The 26002-nt window shown below is 39.5% G+C and overlaps 1 protein-coding gene across 2 annotated transcripts in view; it reads left to right on the forward strand.

Moving 5' to 3' along the window:
• Window positions 1-26002, forward strand: part of TPRG1 (tumor protein p63 regulated 1) — a 122475-nt gene that overhangs the window by 41475 nt on the left and 54998 nt on the right. For both annotated transcript variants that reach the window (XM_047875895.1, XM_047875896.1), the window contains exon 4: window positions 6080-6256. In XM_047875895.1, the coding sequence (XP_047731851.1) occupies window positions 6080-6256 (177 nt within the window). The remainder of the gene's footprint in view (window positions 1-6079; window positions 6257-26002) is intronic.

Consider the following 26002-nt stretch of genomic DNA (forward strand, 5'->3'; position numbering starts at 1 on the left):
ATGGAAGAACATTCTTCAAGAGCATCAAATAGATAGATGTCAGGGGTTCCTTTTCCTCAACCCTGTGGGCAGTGGGCTGGGAATCTGGAGACCTGAGTCTGTGAACTTGTGTTAAAATGGTAAAATCTCATCACAACTTTGGGTGCCATATTAGCTCTTCTCTACATGGTTCACCTTACATCTTAAAGAATTGTGTATTCCTTAAGAGCAGAATATTCTTCTCAGTATTCCCAGTAGCTAGCACAGACCTTGGTACATACCAGGCTCCATGGGGGTAGGGGGAGAAAAACTGAACCACAGGAAGTCAAATCAGGGGATCTGAGAACAGAGAAGATTTGTGGACATTGGGTTTTTATTAGAATACTGTGTTTACTTGGAGGGTCCCCTATTTTAAACAAATTGGAGAGGCCCCAGGAAAGAATAACCAAATTATTGAAAGAATTTAATGTGGATTATTTAGCTAAAGGTTTTTTAAGACTTCACTTAACTCAGGGGGAGGGAAATTGCTTTGCTTCAATGCCATGCATTTTTCATCTGTTTGTGTTTGAAGAGCAAACCCAAACTGGATTCTCTTCAGGGCCTGGAACCCAGTGGGTACTCAGGGAATATGTTTGGAATGAATGATTCAGTGTTTCCCTCCTGGTTGCAGATTTCTGGCCGGCCAAGAAACTGCCTTCTTCTTTCAAGGGCTGGGCTATGCTAAGCGGCTTGAGGGACACATGAAGGAAGGTTGATTTGTAAACCAGGTATAGTCACTCTATTCAGTATTAGAGAAGATGTTTCTACTGAATGGAGTGTGTGTGTGTGTGTGTGTGTGTGTGTGTGTGTGTGTGTGTCAGTGTAGTGGAAGAATGTTCGAAAAAATCTTTTTGGAGGAAAATTCTTTCTAATTCACAAATTGATTTGACACAGCTTTGAGAGAGCAGCCGAAAGTGTTGTTAGGTGTAGGGCAGGGGCCGCTGGGAAGGCATCTGGAATGGTTTGAATAACTGGGTGGGGGCCCTGGAAACTTGTTCTGACGGGTCGCGTGTCATTGTTAGTTCGATGTTGCCCTCTGCTGGCAAAACTGTTGTCATCCTGGGAAACCACAAATCTCATGGAGTTTTGAAATTCCCTTTTACACTGGGGTGTCCAGGCCCTTCTTCATCAAGCAGGGACATGACACAGTGCTGAGGAACAGCAGTGGCAAAGGAGATGTGGAAAATCCTCTGCCAGGAGAGTCTGGCTCACACAACTAAGATGATAAATTGTATGGTTTTAGTTTTTCAAGCTCTGCTCACTTGCCAGGTTCTCTCTCAGCTCTGTGTTGGGCATAGTGAGGGGACACAGACAGGACTGAAACAACTCTCTACATTGGAGGGTCTCTCATCAAATGTGGGGCATGATGAGGACATTCTGGGGATAGAAATCACTGTAATATGGAGAAGATTGTGACTTGAACCACAGCGGAGGTACTGATGATAGAAAGCTTATATGTATTTAATGAAAAGAAAGAGAACATCTACTTGGCAGGGTGTGGGGTGGAGATTGGTAAGGGTTAGTCTCCATGAAATAGCGTTTAAACTGGGAGTTTGAAGGATGGGTGAGATTTATTATTTTTAAAAATCTCTCTTTATCATAAAAGTAGAATATGTTCATTATAAAAAGAAATTAAGCTCTGACTAATAAAAGCATGGAAAGAAATGAAAGTCATCTGAAATCCCAGCACTCAGAAATAATCAGTGTTACCATTTTGGTCTATGTATTTGTTGTTGTTGCAAAGTTGGAAGTACACTGAAGGTGACGTTTTGTATCCAGCTCTTTCTGACTTTTATGGCACAAACATTTTCCCACTGTTACTGATTAGTTTTTAAAACTGTGCTACTTTATGGGGGAGTATTTCAGTGTGTAAACGTGAGGATAGGATTCCCAAACAGCGTGAGCCAAGGCATATGGCTTGCACAGCGCAAGGATTGTTCATTCTTTACTAATTGATGTCAGAAATATATTTTGGATGCATACAACCTTTGGAGACAAAATGCAAAGAACTGATTCTGTCTTTGTGGAATTTATAGTATAGGAGAGGAGACAGACATTAATTAGGTTATCATAGAAATAACTGTAAAAGTGCATCTGGGATAAGTACTATGAAGGAGAAATACATAGTATTATGAAAGTGTACATTAGAAAGAACAGAAGTAGTTACAGAGGTCTGGGTAAGTTTGCCTCAGTAAGGGGTAATTGAACTCAGCACTAGAGCAGTTAGGGAAATAACATCAGGTGGGAACAGCATATGCAAAGGTCCCCTTAGTAGCAGTGGGCATGGTGAATACAAGAAACTGAAAGATCAAGAAGAGTGAGTGGAGAGACTTGGCCTGTGATGGGGTTGAATAGGTAGATAGGGCCTGACTGTGGACAGCCTCTTAGATCAGATGAAGAACTTCTATCATTTCTTGTGAGAGCTCTGGGGGACTGTCGAAATGTTTGCAGCCAAAGTGAAGACGTGAAGGCCAACCTGTTTTGTTTTTTTTTTTTTTTTCCCAAAAGATCTGCCTCACTACAGTATGGTGGAGAGGTTAGGAGGGAACTGGAGCAGATGTAGGTAAACTGGGTCTAGGTGACTAGTAGCCTAAACCTAGTGAGAGGGTGATCGCAGTAGTCTAAGCAGGAGATGAGGGGGACCGTATCAGGTTGGTGAAAGTTCAGATGGAGGTAAGTAGGTGGTTTTCAGAGATTTTTTGGGGAGTCAAATGTTTAGGACCTGGCATGTGAACTGAGGAAAAGGTGGAGTCCAGAATGACTCCCTCCGAAGTCTCCAGCTTGCATAAACGGGTGGAAGCAGGGTTCTTCTCCCAGATAAGGAACACTGCAAGAGGATGAGGTTTGAAAGGCATGGCGATGCGTGTTTTCTCAGGGGAAAGGTTTCCCAGAGACAGCAGCCCCAGGGTGGTATATATCATCACATCAGCTCCTTCCAGAAGTTGGTTTTACTGTATTCTCATACCACACTGAAGGGTCCTCTATTTGGAGGTGGATGGTACTGGGGAGAAAGCCAATACCATGGCTGGGTTTCATGTCTCTACCTTGTCTTTAAGATAAGGGTAATAACTTCTGGTCCAAAGGGTTGCTCTGAGGTTCATAGGACCGTCAGTATCCAAGGACTTTGTAAGTCTCCACAATATGCTATTGCTACTTCTACCCCTATATTTGTTGTGGATATTGTTGCCAACCCAAGTTCAATTATGTTAATGTCGGGAATATGAAATTCAATGTTTTTTCCATGAGTTATTTGGGAAAAAAAGGTGTGATTGAAGTCTAAATAAATACATATACCACCCAGGAGCTAGAGATGTGGCCCCAAACTATTTATAACCCCATGTGTTTACTTGAATTCAGACTTTCCCGACATGTAAATTATGCAGAATCTGTGTCACAGCAGAGCACTCTGTGTTCCTAAAAAGAATTCTCTTTTTTCCCAAATCCTTTACCTTTTAAAATAAATCTCATTATGGAGTGCTGACATTTTCAGCAAAACCATTCAACCAAAAGCTGTAGTTTTTTTAGACTAAAACCAAGTCTGGTTTATTAGGCAGCAGCTTTTAACTTACTGCTAAGTAGATGCAAGCTATTTAGAGAAATTTATGTAGATATCTGATAAGACATTTCAGAGTCCCCCGGTCTCTTTCTGACTAAGATTGAGAGTATAAAACAGATGATCTAGAATTCTTTCCTTCTCTCAGTGGAACAGGGGTTGAGTATGGCAGTGTTGTTGGGGTGGATGGAAACCATAGAACCAGGGTTTATTTATTTGAGAGAGAGAGAGAGAGAGAGAGAGAGAGAGAGAGAGAATATGAATACGAGTTGGGGAGGGGCAGAGAGAGGGGAACAGAGGCTACAAAAAGCACTCTGTGCTGACAGCAGAAAGCCCAATGCAGGGCTTGAACTCACAAACTGTGATATCATGACCTGAGCTGAAGTTGGAAGCTTAACTGACTGAACCACCCGGTGCCCCAGTAGAACCAGGATTTAAACCACATCTCTCAGACTCTACACCACTGACTCTAGTATCATATTCTAGTTGACTGACTTCAGATGTGACTTTCTTCAAAGGGTTGTGGGGGATGTAAAGCTAATATTTATGCCATATAATGGCCGCCATGATCAATGCTCTTACCCTCTTGTTTTCCTTCATCATCTTTTCTGTCTTTTCTTCTCGTTCATCCTTTTTTTTTCTCTCTCTTTCACACATCCACCTTTTCCTTGCAGTGACTTAACTCCTGACTCGTCTTGCCTGTCTGTGTTTAGATTATGCTATACTGAGGAGTGGCATATATTTGGGCTGCCCAAAATTCCTTAGACACTTAGGCCCCTGCCAGTGATAATAACAGTTGATTTATAGAGCACTGATTGAGAGTCGTTTCCCTTAATCCTCTCCACAAACTCAGGAGATGAGTGCTAGTATTGTCTCCATTTCACAGATAAGGAACATGAGTCGAAAGCATGTGAAGTATCCTATCTTACAGAGTAAGTAAGTGATAGAGCTGGCAACTTTCATACTGGCCCTCATCCAGCCCAGCAACCTCCAAAAGTTTTGATTGGCACTCATTTATTCACCAGAAAGATATTTACTTAGTGTGGGCTATTTGACAGGAGCTGGATAGAGTGAGTAGCCCAATGGCCATGGTCTCTGCCTTTGTGGAACATACACACATACATGATACTGAGCTCACCTTGACTGACATTGTCCAACCCTCTGTATTTTCATGTCTATTCTGATCGTCAATGTCCACATGGTACTTACTTCTAAACATTTTTATCTATCATTCCTTCTTACAAAAAGCAATAGGTCCACAAAAGAAGAAGGACCAGGATGCTTTGAGAAAGCATGATAAAGGGCCAAGTTGATATAGGACCTTAAGAAATCCTCCTTGAATGAGGCATTTGAACCATGATTTGGACAGTGAGGGTTCTTAGCCTGCTATGAGATAATGTTGGGCAATGGCCTGACCATACAAGAACTTGTAGTTCCATTTACGTGAGTTGGGTTTGCTCCTAGGATCAAAAAGATGCTATTTAACGAACAGGGGAATGATGTCATTCTGTTTGTATTAAAAAAAAAAATAGCACTGTGTTTGCTGTGTGAGAATGGATGGGAGTGGACTACCTAGTCTATCTTTACATTAGATTGATTCTGTGTAGTGAGAATTCAGGCATGAACCAGTCACAGATCATCCTTTTCAGTCTCTTGGGGAAAACAAAACATGTACTGAAATAATTGTAATACAAGTCATGAGTGCTATAGTAGATAGACAGCAAAAGTGCTGTGGGTGAGGGCATTTATAGACCATGCTCACTTTCTTCTAGCCAGACGCCACTGTTCAGATCTCTTCTTGTTTTCTCTGTTGGAGATTCTGTTAGAGTTAGAATTTTCTATGCATGCCCTAAAAGGCTCTCAAGTCCAAAGCAAATCAATTTGGTGAAAACTTATCTAGTGTCTACTTTGTCGTTGGCCCACTTCACTTGTTTGGCTGTATTTCTACCACAAGGATATGATAGGATGAGTAGGTGTTGTGTTGGCTTGGAGGTCAGTGCACCTTTGTGTAAGTCTCCATTTTTTTTCTCCACTCAGCAATGCGACTTTTGGAGATTAGCATAAACTAGTGTGTAGTGAGTAAAGTTTGTGGTAAGAATTGAGTTAGAAAAATTGATGTTTTGGGTTCCTTGGAGGAAGATAAAGGTTTTCTGATGAACAGGGAAGATGTGAAGGAACATGAATCAGGTGACTGCCAACATGATACCATCTTGTCATTCCCCCCATGGATCCCTTCATGGGTAATCATCTCTGAACTCTGTGGCTGTGGAACATTTTTTTGTTTGCTTGTTAGCAATCTTCCATCTTCCCCCCTCCCTTGGTCATGGGGCTGGACTGAAAGAGAGAGAAAGAAGGAGAGAGGAAGGATAGTTATTCCTCAGCACCTCTTCTGAGGTGATCAAACCTCCCTGTCTTCTGTGTTAGTTAGAGATGTTTCAATGAGTACTGTTAGCTTTAACTTGAAAAGACCATGCCATTAACTTTTATTCTCTGTGATGATTCCCACAGGATAGATCATTGGAACAATGAGAAGGAGAGGATTTTGCTGGTCACAGACAAGACTCTCTTGATCTGCAAATATGACTTCATCATGCTTAGCTGTGTGCAGTTGCAGCGGATTCCCCTGAGCGCTGTCTATCGCATCTGCCTGGGCAAGTTTGTCTTCCCTGGGATGTCACTGGACAAGTGAGTGTGGTGTCTTAGACTTGGAAAATGGTGCAGTGGAGGGCATACCATGCAGGGAAATCAGTCACAAAGTTCAGTTTAGTAAGCCAAGTACACCCAGGGGAGAAAAGTGAAGCTGTACAGTTGAATTCATCAAATAATCTTTGCGTTCCTATTCTATGTCAGACACCAGGGATGCAACTTTAAGTAAGGGCACATGAGAAATAAATGGTTGACTATAAGGGGAAAAGAGCTGTGGGATCATGGAAGAAAGATTCTCAATACGATTTGTGTGGCAGGGAACCAGAGAAGCTCTACTGGAGAAGGACTTGAGCCTGTATTTGACGTTGGGTAAGAATTAGCCAAAGATGGAGAACAGAAATTTAACATTCCAAGCTGAAGGAACAGCACAGCCAAAGGAGTGGAGGTGGGAAACAGTATCATGCCTTTGGAAATTGAAATTGTTCTGTAAAGCTGAGTGGACAGGATTTATGATGGTCAATAGCTCTTCTTGAAAGAGGTCTCTTTGAGATCTTCCCTGGACGCTTAGTAGAAAGGACCTCAACTATCTCAGAGATGTTGACATTTACCAAGATACCTGGTGAGGTCTACAGAGCAGGGTTGCTGAACTAAGTTCTTGTTATGGTCTTGGAAGGAATTGTCTTTCTTAAACATTTTAAAGTTTATTTATTTATTTGAGAGAGAGAGGGAGAGCGTGCGTGTGTGCATGCCCTAGCGAGAGAGGGGTGGAGAGAAAGCTAAAGAGAGAATCCCAAGCAGGCTCTGTGCTGACAGTGGGCTCAATCCTGTGGAACCGTGAAATCAGAACCTGAGCCAAAGCCGAGTCGGATGCTTAACTGACTGAGCCACCCAGGTGCCCCCTCTCCTAAACATTTTAGATCTAAGCCAGGACAGCAATCTCCCTCTGAGCCTTTGACTGTAAGCTTTTCCCATCTCCTGGTGAGCTCCTTGAGGGAAAATACCTTTTGGTTTGTTTGTTTGTTTGACACCTGGCATTGGGCCTGGCACACAGTGAGAGCAGAAAAACTTTTCTAAAATGTTGAAAAAAAGCACAGTTTGATCAAGTGATTGGTTTCCTTACAAAAAGCATACCATATCAAAGATCTATGCTTTAATTTATTCTTTTCATGGATGCATGATGTGACAAATTGATTTAGCTCACTAACTTTTTGAACTGGTGGGTTTTCAATAATATAAGCAATCATAAATATTTTTATAATATCACAGAATGTTTATTTTCAGGAAATCTCTCTCCCACCCCATACTCTAAGTTCTCAAGATTTATTACCCTAGGTGATAGTCAATAGTTACATGTTGCTATTTTTTTCTTTTTTTAAAGAAATAGAAATAGCAAATGCACAGGAGTATAGATGTCTTTGTATGTCTTTGTATGTAATGGGTTTATACACATTTGTAAGTACATCTGCACAGGCACATTTATCATAAACTGTTTTACTCAATGGGAGCACATGTTGTAAACTATTCTGCCTCGAGTTATTTGACCCAATGAGATTTTATTATATAATTGGAGATTTTATTACATAATTATTTATAGATCAACCTCAGTTTTTTAAATAGTGCAGAATATTTATTTTAAAAAGTAATCTATTTATCCAGCCCCTCATTAATGGCTATTTATTTTTACCTTTGCTACTATAAGCAATTCTGCTATAAATATTCTTGTGTATAGGACTTGGGATAGATGTCTAGATGTATCTACAATGTAAATTTCTGTAAGTGGAATTATTAGGTCAAAAGTCATGTGCATTTTAACTGATAGATATTGCCAAATTGCCTTCTGAACAGGTGACACCAGCTTACACTCCCACATAGTGTAAGAGTGTCCTTTTCTACACATCTTCACCAATATCTCACATTATGAATCTTTTTTGCTTTGCCAGTGAGATAAAGAAAAACAACTCATTTTTGTTAATTTGTTTTATAAATATTGAGTTACTCACAATTCTTTGATTTTGTGTCAATTTTGGCAAATTGTATTTTTCAAGGAATTTGTTACATTTATTTACAGTGCTGTATTTGAAAGCATAAAGTTTTTAATAATATTCCATTATTATACCATTAATGTCTATAAGACATTTAGTGATATCCCCTTTCTTTCCTGATTTTGATGACCCGTGTTTTCTCTCTTTTTCTGTCAGTGGGCGTATTGATTTTGTTGGTTTTTACAAGAATATACTTTTAAATGCTAATTTTCACTTTTGTCTGGTTTTTATTTAGTTGATTTCTACTTTTTTATTTATCTTTTCCATTCTTCTACTTACTTTTGGTTTACTTTTCTTTCCTTTTTTTAAACTTTTTAATTTGAAACCCAAGGTCATTGATTTTAGGCCTTTTATTCTTTTCTGATATGACTATTTAAATCTATAAATTTTCTTCTAAGTACTGCCTTTACTGCATCTCATAAACCTTGATATGTTGTGCTTCTATTCTCATTTAGCTTGAAGTATTCTCTGATTTTTCTTGTGATTACTTCTTTGAACCATGGATACTTTAGAAGTTGTACTGGCTAATTTCCAAATATTTTTCTTGGGATTTTAATATTCTTTCGTTTTAATTTAGAGAACATATGGCCTTGATTTTAATCCTTGTAAATAAATCGAGACTTGTTTTATTGACTGAACTATAGTATATTTTTGTGAATGTATCATATTCATTGGAACAAAATTTTGTGTGTGATTGTTTATAAATATCAGTTTATTGTGTTTGACAGTATTGTTTAAGTTTTCTATATTTTTACTGATTTTTGTCCATTTTTGTATTAGTGATTGAGAAAGGAATGTTAAAAATCTATCATTGTGGAGTTTTCTTCTCTCTTTATTCTTTGCTTAATGTATTTTGAGGATCTATTATGGACATTATATTTATGATTAATATGCCTTCCTGAAAAATTGAGCCTTTTTTTCATTATGGATTGGTTATCATTTTTAAACTTATTTTTTTACATAGCAAATCTTTTTTTAATACATTTACTGTCCATGTCTTTGTATTCAAAGTATATTTCTTATCAAGATCACATAATCGAGTTATACTTTTAATCCATTCTGATAATCTCTGCCTTTTAATTGGAGTGTTTAGTCCCTTTACATTTTATATAATTTTGATTTGAAGTTGAGTCTACCTATTATTTAATTTTTTTTTTATATTTATTTATTTTGGAGAGACAGAGTAAGCAGGGGAGGAGCAGAGAGAGAGGGAGACACAGAATTAGAAGCAGGCTCCAGGCTCTGAGCTGTCAGCACAGAGCCTGATTCAGGGCTCGAACCCACGAACCATGAGATCATGACCTGAGCCGAAGTTGGATGTTTTAACCGACTGAGCCACCTAGGCGCCCTGAGTCTACCTATTATTTGTTTTCCATTTTCCCTTTTTAGATTTATTTCTTAGTCCTCTTTTTCAACCTTATTTTTAATTATTTAAATACTTTTCATAATTTAATTTTAATATTTCTGTTGGCTTTTTAGCTATAACATTTTATATAAATTTGTGGTTGCTTTAGAGCAGAGTTTCTCAACATGAAGACTGTTTACATTTTGGGTAGGACAATTCTTTGGTATGGGAAGCTGCTCTGTGCATTGTAGGATGTTTAGCAGCAACTTTGGCTTATACCCAGTAGGTGCCAGTAACACCCTGCTTCTGTTAAGACAATCAAAATATGTCCCCAGATATCACCAAATGTACCCTAAGGGCAAAATCACTCCATATTGAGAACCACTGCTGAAGGAATTATAATATAGGTACTTAATGTTTCACAGTCTACTTAAATTTAATATTGTAATACTACACTTTTGACATAGAAACCTTGTAAACTTATTATTCTAGAACTGTAAATGTTTGATATAGTATGATAAAGTCAGTGTAGCCATAGGAGGGTATGAGAAGGAGGCTTGGAAGAAAGTTTATTGTACTCACAGGTCTAAGAAAGGGAGTCCCCATATACCATAGAGGGCCTCAGAGGAAGTCACCAGTGTTGGTCAGGAGGCTGAAAGGACAGGAGCTATACGAGAACTTAGACCATGGCTGTTACTAGAGTTTCTATAGGAAAGGCAAGGCATGACAGGGTACTCAATTTGGGATTGGGTAGTTTAAATAATTTTGGTGGACTTTAAGCTGTAGGGGAGATCCACTGTTGCTTAGTACCTGAACCTGGATTGATCAAGGCAGAAGAATATTGCCTCATGGGGTGTATGGGCCAAATAGAAGATGTATGGTTCAGGATTGTTTTATATGAATATCAGAGGTGTACTTTAGGCTGAGTCCTTTGCTATCTCTAAAAATTGGCTAGCCCCAAGAGGGGCAGTCTCTCCCCAGACAGAAAGCTTCCTTAGTATGTTAAAACATCATAAGGTACATTAAATAAGTAAATACATATTTATATACACATACATACCATACATGTACTATTTACAACACCTCCTTACTGACCTTTATGTTGCAGTTGTCATGCATATTACTTCTATATGCATTTTAATCTAAACAGGATAATGTTATAAATTTTGTTTTAAGAAATTGTACATATTCCAAAAAAATTAAGATATATAATTGTATTTTATATTTAAATACATGGTTTTATTTACTTTTATTTTTTTAATGTTTGTTTATATTTGAGGGAGAGAGAAAGAGAGATAGCACATGGGGGAGGGGCAGAGAGAAAAGGAGACACAGAATCTGAAGCAGGCTCCAAGCTCTGAGCTGTCAGCACAGAGCCCGATGCAGGGCTTGAACACATGAACTGTGAGATCATGTCCTGAGGCAAAGTCAGATGCTCAACCAACTGAACCACCCAGGTGATCCCATGTTTTCATTTCTGATACACTTCTGATAATCTTTATTTGTTCCAGGAGATTCAGATTTCCCTTTGATGCCATTTTACATGAAAAATTCCTTTTTAGTATTTCTTGTACTGTAGTATATTGGTGATGTATTTTTAAAAACGTCTTTATTTAGCCTTCATTCCTTTTTATTAATTTTTATTATTTTGAGAGAGTACGAGTCAGGGAGAGGGGCAGAAATATGCATATAAAACGAGGGAGGGAGGGAGGGAGGGAGGGAGGGAGAGAGAGAGAGAGAGAGAGAGAGAGAGAGAGAGAGAATCTTAAGCAGACTCCATGTTCAATGTCGAGCCCAACCCGGGATTATGACCTGAACCCAAATCAAGAGTCGGACACTCAATCTACTGAGCCACCCAGGTGCCCCTTCATTTCTGAAGAGTTTTCTCTAGTTAGAGGATTCTGTCTTGACATTTTTTTTTCAGTACTCACAAAATGTTGTTCCACTGTCTTTGGCCTCCATAATTTCTGAAGAGAAATTTACATTTATTTGAACTGCTATTCTGTGTATTCTCTAGCTGCTTTCACATGTTAACATTATCTTTAGTTTTCAGAAGTTTGACTGTGATGTGCATAGGGGTATATGTATGTGTGTATGTTTAATCTTCCTTGGGATTCCCTGTGCTTCTTGTATTTGTAAGTTTTTATGTTTCAACAAATTCAGGAAATCTGAGCTTATTGCTTTTTGAAACTTTTTTGTTGTTGTTGTTCCATTCTCTTTTTTTCCCCTGATGTTTCAATTACATGTATAAGAGAAATTTTGCTATTATTCTACAGGTATCTCAGTCTCTATTTTTTTCCAGTCTCTATCTCATCTTCAGATTGGCAGTTTCTATTGATCCAACTTCACACCTTATTGACATTTTCTTTTGTCACTTCATTCTGCTGTTAAGTCTATCAAGAATTTCTTTTATTTCAATTATTGTTCTTTTTGTTTTAAAACATCCATTTAGTACTCTTTTCTATTTTCTATTTCTCTTAAAAGATGTCACATATTTTCTGAATGAGTGTATTGTCCTTACTTAGCATAATTTACTTTACTTAGTATTTGCCTTACTTAGCATAATTATAATAATTACTTTAAGGTTCTTCCTGATAATTACAAATTATGGATCATCTCAAGATTTCCTGCATTGACTGTCTTTTTTCTTAAGAATAGGTCATATTTTGTTGGCTCTTGGTGTATTGGTTACTTTCAAATTTATTCCTCCTGGACTTTGGGTAGACTTCCTTTATTCTTTAAATCCATAGGTAGAAGTTTTATGGGTAAGAAGATGGCTCTTTGTTTTTTTCTGTTTTTTTTTTTTGTTTTTGTTTTGTGTGTGTGTGTGTGTGTGTGTGTGTGTGTGTGTGTGTGTTTTGTGTAGAATTTCTAGTTATTTTCAGAATAGGCAGTCTGCTGGGCTAGATACTGAATTTTTTTATGCCTAGATATTAAATTTTTGCAAATAATTTTATGTCATCTTTGGAGATTATTGTGTATTTTTCTCTGTAAATCTAATATAATGGGTTCTGTCACACATTTCTTAAAACTGAGACATTTTTGCACATTCAAGGTACAAAGCCACATGGTATAATTATATTTAATATAATATTCCATTGAATATTATTTATAATTTTTGAAAGTGTTTCTTTTATCAATATTCATAAATTTGATTGATGTTTAGTTTTCTTCTATTGGGCTGTCTTTGCAGATTTTGGTATTAATATTAGCTAACTTTTAAAAGACTGGTTTTTGGGTCACCTGGGTGGCTCAATTGATTAAACATCTGACTCTTGGTTTCAGCTCAGGTCATGATCTCAGTTTTGTGAGTTTGAGCCCTATATTGAGTTCTGTGTTCACAGTGTGAAGCCAGATTCTCTCTCTCTCGCTCTCGCTCTCTCTCTCGCTCTCTGCCCCTCCCCCCACTTGCACTGTCTCTGTCTCTCTCAAAATAAATAAACTTAAAAAAAAGTGTTTTTGTTTTGTTTTGTTTTGTTTTGTTTTGCTTTTTCCCCCCTCTCTTGACTTTACCAGATATAGAAATGGCTTTATCTTTTACGTAGATGATTAGTGTATTTCACCTATCAACATGCCTGGACCTGATGCTTTCAAAGGAGGAGTAGCACTACAACTTTCTTAATTTTTTCCATGGTATTGGCATGTTTAGACTTTCTCTCTCTTTATAGTTAGTTTCTGTAGTGTATAGTTTACTAGAAAAATCACTCCGTTTTTTTCAGATTTCTAAATTTTCATTGGACTGAGAAAAGTAAGAAAACAGATGATTAAAAGAATAATAAAAGTTTATTTTATATATAATACTTTTTTCCTTGTGTCGGGATTTACGTAACTAATAGTTGATTGATTGATTGATTTCAAAGTACCATCTGTTGAGTTTATTTGTTCATTATAGAAGAATTAATTTTCCCATTTATTATCTTTTACATTTTTCCATATCTCCTATTGTGCTATTTGTGTATATTCTTTCTTGCATTTTGTAACTTCTTTAAAGTTTAATTAATGAATGAATTAATAATTTTAGAGAGACAGTGTGTGAGCAAGGGAGAGGGGCAGAGGGAGGCAGAATTTTTTTTTAATGTTTTACTTATTTTTGAAAGAGAGAGTGCAAGCTGGGAGGGGCAGAGAGGGGGGGGGGCAGAGGCTCCAAAGAAAGCTCCGTCCTGACAACAGTGAGCCTGATGTAAGGCTCGAACTCATAAATCATGAGATCATGACCCGAGCCAAAGTTGGAGGTTCAACCACCTGCACCCCTCAGGAGCCCTGAGTGAGAGAGAATCTTAAGCAGTCTCCATGATCAGTTCTGTAACATTACAGGGCTCAATTCTACAACACTGGGAGCATGACCTGAGCCAAAATCACGAGTTGGATGCTCAAATGATTGAACCGCCCAGGCACCCCAAGTTTAGTTTATTTAGAGTTATTTTTTGTTAGATACCTGAGTTTGTTAAATTTTCTTTAATTATGCTTTTCCAGATCTATTGTACCATTTTATTTATATTTCCCATGCCCTGTTATTTCTTTTTTTATCTTTGATTCAAGAATATGATTGAGGTAACTTTTTAAGTTGGAAGGATTTTTACTCCTTTGACATATATTATTAATTTCTAATTTTATACATTGTGTTTAGAGAATGTCTTCTCTAATATTTCTGTGTTTTTGGATTTACTGAATAGATTTATACTTAAATAGTTATTTTTTAATCAACATTTCACAAATATTTGAATGTGCAGTTTCTACTTCTGTGTGTAGAATTTGGTAACTAGTGTTTAGATACATTATCATTATGTTTCATATGTCTTCTCTGTCTTGGCCTATTAATTAATTAATTTTTTTGGCTACTTGATCTGTCATAGACTGAGAGGAGAATTAAATTTTCCTTAATTAGTTTTTTTTACTTTTGTGACTTTACATTGTGAATATTGATATTACCTTGTTTGATGTAGAAACACAGAATTTGAATATTTATTTTAGATTATAATGTTTTTCATTATAAACTTAACCTTCTTTAGTGCCTTGTCTGTTTTTGGTCTTGTTTGGGGTGAATATTATAAACCTTATGTTTTTTTTTTTAATTTTCTTCATATATATTTGCCTAGTTCTTACTTTAAACCTGAATCTCTTTGTTTTTCATGTGTTGTTATATACAGCATATAATTGAATTTTGTTTTGTGATCCAACCTGGAAATTTTTTCTTCAAATTGGTAAGATTAACCTATTTACATATATTGATATGACAGTTTTTATTTTCATCCTTCCCTCTTGATTTTTGTATTATTATGTTATTCTAAATATATTACCATATTTTCTAGATTTCCTTTGCTTTCTATTGAGTATAGTTTCCTTTTAACAACTAAGTTTATAGTCTTTTTCTACTAATGACTGTAAATGTAATTTAGAAGAGTATTTTTAGAACGGTGAAGGGGCAGAGAGAGAGGGAGGCACAGAATCTGAATCCGGCTCCAGGCTCTGAACTATCGGCACAGAGCTCAACGTGGGGCTGGAACTTGTGAGCTGAGAGATCATGGCCTAAGCTGAAGCCTGATGCTTAATCGGCTGAGTCACCCAGATGCCCCTATCCTAGCCTTTTTGACTGTTATCTATTCACTTGCTAATATAAGCCCATGTATTTTAACAAATAAGAACCTGTTTCTTTCATCGTCTTTTGTACTTCTCCGTCATTCATTTTTTAACAATTTTATTTATTTATTTTGAGAGAGAAAGTGCAAACAGGGGAGAGGCAGACAGAGAGAGAGAGAGAATCCCAAGCAGGATCTACATTATTAGCAGGGAGCCTGATGCAGGGCATGAACTCATGAACAGTGAAGTCATGACCTGAATGGAAATCAAGAGTCAGACGCTCAACTGACTGAGCCACCCAGGTGCTCCTCCCCTGCTGTCATTCAATTTTTTTAAAAAGATGCTTATGGGGGGTAGGGAGGAGCACCTGGGTGGCTCAGTCAGTTGAGTGACTAACTCTTGATTTTGGCTCCAGTCATGATCCCAGGGTCTGGGATCAAGCCATGCGTTGAGCTCTGTGCTGAGTGTGGAGCCTGCTTAAGATTCTTCTCTCTCTCTCTCTCCCTCCCTCTCTCTCTCTCTCTCTCTCTCTCTCTCCCCCCCCCCCCCCACTTGAGCACTCTCTCTGTATCTCTAAAAAATAAAAAAGTAAAAATAAAATGAAAATATACTGATTATTTTCAGTTACTTCAGTGATTATTTAAATAATGTTTCCACTTGATGTGTCATCTTCAATAGCATATATTGAACCTCCATTTTGAAAGATAAGAAATCTGTATTTTCATACTATTCCCACATTCTCTCATCTTTCATTTCCCTTCTTTCATTAGTTTTACCAGACAGATTTCATTTTTTATGGCATATTATATTTTATTTCCCATGAGGCACTCAATTATTAACACAGGGAGTTGATGTAATTCCAGCCCTCCTAATTAACTTGTGTGGCTTTTTCCAGATTTGCATTCTGGGGTTGAGGAGAGAAAGCCTGTGCCAGCAACTGGCATGCTGGTAAATGTAAAGGCCCCAGGAAGTAGGAACATAGTGTGATGAAGGGGCCGTGTTTACAGTTCTGCTCAGTTTTCTAGCAACCTCCATTGTAGATTCCTGGACTAGGAGTGGAGTCCTAGATTTTAGCCCCAATTTTACAGCTGTTAACTCTGTTTCCTCATCTCTCAAAAGGTGACATTAATTATCATTCCGCTTCATTAATAGTCTATTGTAAGGTTCTAATGAGATAGCTTAAAAGCATTTTGTAATATGCCTCATAGATATCAGCTGTTAACAAGTTCTGATTTTTCTCCCAGATAAAAGCTTTTGTTAACATGGAACTCAATAGGTTGATTTGATTGTTATCTTTGTTTCCAAGTCAGTTGGCCCTCCTTGGTTGGGCACTGAGTCACCCTTCTAAGGTCAGAGTTCAGGCAGCAACAGGCAAAGAAAGGGGAAGAGGCAAGGGGAAATCAGCTGCTGAATAATTATAAACTGATTCCAGAGGAAACCTTGGACAGAGAGCAAATTCCCTTGTCATAGGAAAATGCAGTAATTTAACATTAACATCCTCTGCCTGTAGGTAGTAATGCTGACCTTGTTTCCCTAGAGCTTTTACCTCCCCTGTGCCATTTGATGTTCAACCCCCAAGAATAAATAGGGCTGAGTGAATACATTTTAGAGATACAACAAGACAAAAGGGGTTCAGGGATTCAGGCACCCTCAGCTATTTAGTATTAGAGCTGGGTTTTGAAATAAGTTCTTCCTACTCCCTGTCCAGTATTCTTTTCTCTGGTTAAATAATATTTTATTTGCTTTTTTTTTCTCCTTCTCTCCCTTCTCTCCCCCTTCCCTTCTCTTCCTTTCTTCTCTTGTTTCTCTCCTTGTGATCTCACCTCTGTGTTTTTCATCCTCTCTCCTCACCTTTCCTCTTCTCTGTCCCTCTGGGGGAAGACAATCACCAGCTGCTAATGAAGCTCTCCTTCTCTTAAGAAGCCACAAAGAGGACTATTGGAACTTAAAACATGTGCCAGCGAATCCCACATACTGGTGCTTACAAAACAAAGTTGTTTTGTTTTGTACACTGTTTGCCTTTTGGCTTCATGTGAAGAAGGAGAGAGCAATGGCAATAAATGACTAAAGGCTAAGGATCAGTTATTTGTGAGACGAAGGCCTGTTCTCTTTGGATCAGAACATTAACCAGAGACAAACCAGGACAGGGTAAAAGGCCTGGTTTGTCCTCTAGGGTAACTAGTTGCTGCTACTACACAGCTTTTGTTATTCTTTCTTACCTGAGACAGGGACCCTAAACATTATTTGTATCATGATTGGGTTTATTTTCAGATTTAATTAAAAATCAACCTGCACAATCCCATTGTGTCTGTAACCTTTCAGAGAAGTGGGGGAGAGAGGAGAAGACTAGACTTCTATGAGCGTAACCATAGGTTAAAGCTTTGACTCACCTTAACCATGCCAATTTTTTTGCTGTTCAAATTTGGACAATGCACTTTAATTCCTGGGCTTTCAATTTCCATTCTATAAAATGTCAGTAATAAAAATCCTTTCCAGGCCTAACTCATAGGTCATTGTCAATTTAAATGACGAATGTGAAAGTGTTTGGTAAATTAAAAGGTGCTAAAATAAAGTAAGGTGTAACTTTAAGAATTTTAGAAATCCATACTTACTTGTTAACTCTCCCATTTTTTTTAAATTTTTTTTCAACGTTTTTTATTTATTTTTGGGACAGAGAGAGACAGAGCATGAATGGGGGAGGGGCAGAGAGAGAGGGAGACACAGAATCGGAAACAGGCTAATGAGCCCAGAGCCCAGAGCCCGACGCGGGGCTGGAACTCCCGGACCGCGAGATCGGGACCTGGCTGAAGTCAGACGCTTAACCGACTGCGCCACCCAGGCGCCCCTCCCATTTTTTTTTTTAATATGCCCACAGGAGCTAATGATGAAGAAACGGTGACTTTGAATGGTCAAGTGACTGTATGTAATCATGTAAATAGATGGTGGTGGGGTTGGAAACATGAGATCCTCTGATTTCAAATCCTCAAGCACCTAATTCCTACTAGACCTCAAGTGTATTGTCATTTTTGAAGGTAAATGGACTACGTTTCATTGTCTCTATTCCTATCTGAACTTTGTAATGGGCAGGTTGAGTACAGACAGTCTAGAGCTTAGAGGGCAGGTTCTGAAGTCAGGCTGCCTGGGAACCCATCCTAGATCTGCTTATGAGTGACTGAGGGCAAGTCCCACAACAGTCTGTGCCTCAGTCTCCTCATTTGTAAACTGGGGAGGGAAATAGTATTTATCTCACTGGTGTGTGTTGAGAACTAAATGAGATCATACATTTAAAATGCTCAGAAAAATTTTTGATAGGAGTGGACACTCTGGTACATGGTATGAAGAGGCAAAGCTATTGCTTCTCTAATAGATTTGGTGGAAAGATAGTAGTTTAGGATTCAGGGACCTGGGTCTTGATCCACTTTCATGATATGTCTCCTCCTTTCGCTAAGTCTCACTTTCCTCATTGATAAAGTCTATAGGGCATTTTGGTTTTTGGCTTGCATTTTTTGTTTTGTTTTACTGTTTGTTTGATCTTGAAATTCTGTGCTTTTTGTGGTCCTCTATTTGTGTAGCGGTTTTCCAAAAGTCATTCGTCTCACAGGGCCAGATGACTTTACCTAATCAATTACTCCTGTGAAAAATGTCTCCAGAGAGGTTTTCTGTTGGAAAATATTGTTGCTGTCACATTGATATGCCAACAAAAGCTGAGCAGGAAGGTCATGCCAAGAAATGTCTTCCTGCAAGAGTAGGCATCACACATTTCTCTCTCCATGCTGTTTAAAATCTGCATTCGGCATAATATAAGGGACAGGCGGTGCAGCAGAAGCAAGGCTTGGGAAACTCCTTGCAGAGGTCACCACCACTCATCCTGTCTGTAGAGATGCTGGTGGAAACAGGGCTTGGAAGCCACCCCTGTTGACTTAGTATCAGCACGTGCAGGGTGGGAAGAAGGCATCCCGGACATGACTCCATCAGCTCACCGGTGCTCCCTGGGAACCAAAGGCCAGTGAACTGCTCTGTGCCCCCAGAGTTCTAATTGGGCATCTTTTTTTCCAGACAAGGGCTTCAAAGTGCCTCTGCTCTGCTCTAGGTGAAACCAGCTCGTGGCCCAGGCCAATTCTGCTGTCTCTGCGTCTGTCAGTGTGTTCTAATCACTGTTATAAGTGTGGTTCTGCGGAACACCTTGTAAAATATTTTCCTATTGCTCCAGCAACATCTCCTGTCTAGACAATCTAATTATGAGCACAGAGCAAACAGCTGAAGTCTATTCCGCCTCCAAGGGTTGCCTAATTCTAGGAGTGGGGGCGGAGGATGGGGGGGGGGGCGTGGTGTGAAAGGTATTGGTTACGTTTTGTTGACCTGACCAGAAAATTGAGTGCTCCTGAAGAATCCTGCTAACTTTTAATTAAAAAGAAATGATCTGCTGGAAGCTGGCATTTTGTTGTTTTTCCAAACTCAGTGGAGGATTAAAGGTACCGATTTATTTCCCTCCAATTGCATCTTTTTCTTGGCTTCAGAGGTGGTTGTGGTCTTTGCTTTAAAAAAAAAAATGCACTGATTTAATAATCTGCCCTCCTAGCAGCATTTTGCAAATAGAAAGCGGCCCCCTAGAGGTATATTCTTTCCAAGTAGTAATTCAGTTACATTCAGTGAGTCTTTCCTGAGCCCTGGCCAGGTGGCAGGCACTGAGCATGACAAAGTGACGAGAGCTGGACTTTGTCCCCAAGATGTTCACAGGCTCACAAGAAGGCAGATAGACACATTATGTGCTCATGCTTTAAGCAGGCTTTGTTTAGTGCTCCAGTGGAGAGGCAACAGGGTCGCCGACATAGGAGAGGGAGAAAGAATTTCTACTGAAAATTATGGGGAGGTCTAATGGAGGGGATATAATCTGAGCGGGTCTTTGTAGGATGGGAGAGAGAGAAGGGAGTGCTATAGTCCAGGCATGAGTAGATGAATGCCCAAATGGTGAGATCATGACAAGCATTCCCATAGGGCTAGGTTGTGGCTGTTGGGAAATTATCATGGAAGCTTCTGAATGGTTTTGGGTAATAACATGCGGGGTTTGGGTTTTAGTCATATTAGGATGTAAGGTGACGAAGGTTTGGGGGGAGGAGCCTGATACTGACATTCTACTTAGGAAGATAAAGGTGGCAACAATATAAGAGATGCTTTGAAGAAACAGAAACTGGAGAAAGGGGCCGGCTGTGGGATGATGGGTAAACTAGTCACGTGACTGGTATTTATTGAGAACTCGCCATCGCCAATTGCTGTGCTGGGTACTGTGATACCATTGTGATAAACAGAGTTTCTGCTCTATCAGACAGCAATCAACCCTAGCAAGAAGCTTAAAATTACAACAGTGATCTGCTTTGAAGGAGAGCTTGCAGGGTGTGTGAATTATCTATTGCCATGTAATGATCAAACATTTATTTTTCCTGGTTCAGGGATATGGGTGTGGCTTAGCTGGGTCCTCTGATTCAGGATGTCTCCAAAGCTTCAGTCAAGATCACTTGGGCCACAGCATCTCAAGGCTCAATGGGGGAGAATGACTCTCGAGCTTACTCATGTGGTTGTCAGCAGGCTCAGGTCCTAGCTGGCAGTTGATCAAAGATATCAGTTCCTGCCCTAAGGCCACTGACATCGTGGCTGCTGGCTTCCCTCAGAGGCAGTAAGGGAAGAGAGTGAGAGAGAGAGAGGTTGAGCAAGATGGAAGGCACTGTCTTTAAATAACCTAATCTCGGATGGGATATCTATTACTAGATTATCTCTGCCACCTTCTACTCATTGGAAGCAAGTCAGTAAATCCAGTTACAATCCAAAGGAGGCTGTCACAGAAGGACATGCATATCAGGAAGTAGGCATTTTTGGAGGCCATCTGAGAGGTAGCTGACCATATGAAGGCTACCAGAGCATTTATTATGGGATTTGGACTTAACATTGGAGGGTGAAGATCAGGGAAGGATGCTCTAAGGAAGGGATTCTGGAGCTGGGATCGGAAGGATGAAAAGGAGTTGACAAACTGAAGGGGGTTATGGAGAGAGCGTTCCAGGCAGTGAGATGAATATGTGCAAAGGAGCAGAGAAACTGGTGCTTCTGAGAAACTGTCAACAGGCCACCATGGCCTGCTAGCTATGAGGGGCCTGAGGGACACCAACATGGAGATGAGTTTTGTATTTAGATGTTGATGAGCTATGTTATTTTGGAGGAGCTAGCGCAATTCTACTTTTATCTGTCATTTGCGCTGGCATTCAGTAGAGAGTGAAGGGGTTCACAGTTAAAGCTAGTTTGAAAGCCCTCGCTCTGAACTGTGGGGCTGTTTCTGGATTGCTGGGAAATGGGTCTGATTCAGTGTGCAAAATGAATAAAATTGCCCACTTATCTCTTAGGATAATTACTTATTATGTAATGAGATAATGTTCATAAATCACCCTGGGCTTCTTGGGGGAAGGTATTATATAAACACAAGGCTTTATCAGTGATGATGGAAACAGATTTGGGAGATTAAAATCAGATGTGCATCTTGATGCTATGGCATTTTGGTTCAAACCAAGAGATCTGTGAGGTTCACCTGAGTTCTTAGGAAATGTTTTGGGTTCAGAAATGGAGGCAGCAGGGTACTGGGAGGTGATTGCAATGTGTGTAACATGGAGAGGCAGGTGGGAGTTGGGGGTTTTCTCTTTTTAGCTCATTCACCCTCATAAGGCAGAGCATTGCCCTTGTTATTCTTAGTTAAAGGAATGTGACTACTTAGATATGCAATCTGAAGTCTCTGCTTCTGGGACAAAGACAAATCTGCCTGAATTCTCCATCCCTATTCAATCTTCGGTTTGCTGTGTGTCCTTGAAAGATCTTGTTTCCCTTCTCAGAGCATTAATTTACAAATGTGTCACACGAAAGGGGTTAGTTATATTAGATGATCTTCAGGGTCTCTGCTGTCTCTTGGGCCAGTGATTAACCGCTATTTTGTGATATTCGTTCTAGTTTTGCTTCCATGACATGATAAAATAAGAACTTTATTGTCAGCAATCAAAAAAAGCTCTGTCCAATGACGGTTGTTTGCTTTGGGAAAGTTTAACATTGGCGGCGCAGCTGGAACATCTGTACATTAATTTGGCTGACCTATTGGAAGGATGGAACAGGAGAAGAGAAAATGGGCCAGAGTTGGTGTTTGATCCACTTTTCTTCAGCTTCAGTAGATGTATTCCTCTCTCCTCTCTCTCACCCCTACTCTTCTTAGTCCAAAGTCCCTCAACCCACCCCTATGGTTCATATTTTTATTTCATTATTCCTCATTTATCTCTTTATTAAAAAAGACCCAGTCGAGTATGAAACAGGTTAAGTTATTCTTCATTTAAACATGTGTGAATACTAGATTATCCATCCAACAGAGTGTTTACCTCACCTAAGAAGGTATTAAAAAACCCCAGAAAGTATAGTCTTTCCACTAGGTGCAAGTGAAGTGAGAGGCAATTGAACCAGGGTCTAGTCTGTTGTCTTTTCCTGAGAAGTAACTACCTGGATTCTTATCCTCTCCTTCTCCAAATATTCTCTGTGAGTAAGATAAAGTAGAACAGGACTTTTCTCCCCACATTAATTATTATTTTCAGAAATGGTTCTACACTCCATAGGACTCAGGATAAGAAAGCCTGGGGGCAACTGAAATCCAAGAAAAATTATAAATAGCACCAGATGACCCAACAGGAAGACCAGCACAGGCATAGGGCAGCAACAAAGTACAGCCACCAGTGACAGAAGTTTAATCCTGATGTACTTACTCAAAATTTTAAATCTGCAAATCTTGAAAGAAACTATTTTAATTTCAGCGTTCGTGAACATACTCTGCTCTTTGATTCCATATTGCTTTTAGTATGACTTACACATGGGTAGAGGAGACCATAATCTTTACAGGGCTTCAGGCCACAAAATCTTTACTGTGGTTGTCAGTGTGAGTAATGGCACTGGAAGCCACATGAGTCCTCTCTTCCGAAGAGTGGCGTCACACTAAGAAGCCTGACATGGTTGGCTCATCTGATCCTTCCAGTAAGGCAAAAAGCAACAATTTGTACCTTTTTTGTAGAGTATGTCTAAAAATGAATAAAAATGACCCAGTTTTCTTTTTCTACTTTTTCCCATCTACATTAGAATCCTGAATGTTCTGTCTTTAAAACCGTAAATTAACCTTCAGAGTAGGAGAAATATCTGTGCAATACAAATGTCATGGTGCTGGTTCTCAATAACATTCTATTTCTCCCCCGAAAGGATCACTAAGTTATTGGGAACAGCCATATATCTAACAGAAGCATGACATTTTTTCAGACTGTCTTAAAGCTTAGTATGTCCATTTGGCCAAGTTCTGGCTAATGAAATGTAAGCAGAAGAAATGGGAAGGCCTTCTGGGAAGACTCCTCAAAAGGCAAGGCAACACTCTTCTCTGTACTTTTCCATTTCCCCTTCTTTCTACCTGTAACATGGGTATAATGCTCCAGCCCCCATCCTGGACCATGGATCTGAGGATCCAACCTAAGGGTGGCAAAAGGGGATGCTGGAAGGAGCCTGGCTTCTGAATGACTCTGTGGAACTTCCCTTCCACTCTACTTTGCCCATCTCTGATCTTCTTTTACCAAGAGAGAATGTTTTATCATTAGTTGGGATTTTTTATGTTATATACAGCCAGACCTCATCCTAATAGAGTCATAGGACAGGAGAAGGGATTCTGCCAAGTCCTGAAGGTTGGCAATGATGGGGTTGGCAGTTTCATGTGGTAGAATGTTCATATGGTTCAGGATGCCACAGACTGTGGTTCCAGTCTGAGATCTGGCACTTATTGGCTTGGATACCTAACTTTTCTCAGTGTTTTCTCTCTAAAACAGGGTTGATAATATCCATCCCAAGGAGTTGTGAAGATGAAGTGAGAACACCCGAGAAGTGCCAGGGTGGTGACTGCTGTAGGTGCTCCAAACATATTAGCTCCCTCTCACTTTCCAGTTTGTTCTGCTTTTATTAGGAAGATGGCACTCTACATGTATCCTTCCAGGTATTGCAAAATGCTAATGGACAACTACTCCCTGAGAAGCTACTGAGCCACTGAGTGGGGCAGTTAGGACTATGGGTCTGGGTTGAAAGTTCAGGAAAGGAGTGTTAATCACTCACTCAGCTTTAGGCCCGTTACTCAGTGGCAAACTAATGGAGGCTGGTGCCAGTTTTCTGGTGGGAATAGAAACTTGATGAGTTGGTTTGGGAGTGTGTAAGCCATATTAATGGGAAGTCAGGCATCTGTTTCTATGATGAGGGAAAGCACACGTTAAAATACTCCTAAGAATAACATGGTGGCCCCCAATTCAGACTTAGCAGGAAGGGTGTATAAGAAGGGTCAACTCTACAGGTGTGACCAGAGAACTGACCTGCAATCCAATGTATGCCCACCTAAAACATCTAGAATTATATTTTGTACCATTTGATGATGGGGCAGCAGGCAGAGGAAGCTGGTTTTGGTCCAGACCCAATTTGTAATTAAGAAGGAATGATAGGTCATTAATATTCCTTGATTTTTTTTTTCTAGTTACAAAATTGTTTCAGTTATTTTGTATAGTTACCATCATCATGTGTTTTCCTTGTATGTGTGTGCTCTTTCCCTCATGGTAAATTGGATATTGCTGCACCCAGATCCTGGAGAAAAGGTTTAGTTGCAACAGTTCTAATGTGGTGATTCAACAAATGGAGAACAGTGGTGTAGTAGTCTCTGGAAGGAAAGGAGATAAATTATATATTGGCCTTGCCTTCAAATAGCTTGAGATCTAATTTGGGACTGGGAGAGTACATGCATACTCACATATGCATATAATCCTCATATAACACACATAAATGACAAACTCTAAATGAATGATAGAAGCAATGCATTATGGGAGCACAGATCATGCAATGTTTTCTAAGGTTGAAATTATTGCTAAAGATACAATGGACTAATGAATTTTGATAGAGAAGAGTAAGTGCTTCATGGGCTGGGGGAAGAGTATTATCAAAAGACATGATGATACAAAGTGTGGAAAGTTGTTTCAGAAACCATGACTAGTTTCCTAGGCAACTGGAGGACAAGGAGAGTGGAGGGAGAGAGAAATGGGAGGAAGGAAAACCTGTTCATGGACAGTGTTAATGGCAGGATAGGCAGGTTTTAGGTATTTTGATTGGCCAGAAAGAGTCATAAAAGCTGTAGAGCAGAGAGGCTTTATGCCTCTTGGTGTCTCCACAGCTGGTAACACATTTGTATGTGGCAAGCACAGAGCTATGTACTCAATGGGTGGTGCACAAATGATTGACGTGGTGGTATGTGGCATGGATTAGAGCCCTGAGCAAAGTTTGATCAGATCTTTGAATTAGTCTTGATGAGAGGTGTTGGATGCTTAACCTAGGTGTGGAAACAAGAGTTTATATGTGAGATTCTGAGTATCACCCCATTGTGGGCAACGTTGATGAATCTCCCTGGCTTCCAATGGAGCCAAGTCGCTTGATATTTGCTCGGATGGAGATAAGTCTGAATACATTGCCTTGGGGCTTTATGGAGCTACCATCCTCAGCAAGGATCACGTTACATGGCATACTATGATGAACCGGGCAGGAGGCAAGGATTTTGTCACGCATGCTCGCAACTTTGCCTTTAAGGGTCTGTGCCAAGAATGCCCTGGATTTGATCTTGGGTGCGGTGCTGTCCACTCACTCATAATGCCCGGGGAGGCGTGTTGACAAGGATGGGTGGATGGTGGGGGGGGGGGGGTGGCTGAGCTATTTCTTGGCGAAGCCCTGGGAGGAGGCGTTCCTCAAATG

The sequence above is a fragment of the Prionailurus viverrinus genome, chromosome C2, assembly GCF_022837055.1.
Source record: "Prionailurus viverrinus isolate Anna chromosome C2, UM_Priviv_1.0, whole genome shotgun sequence".
NCBI classification, from domain to species: Eukaryota; Metazoa; Chordata; class Mammalia; order Carnivora; family Felidae; genus Prionailurus; species Prionailurus viverrinus.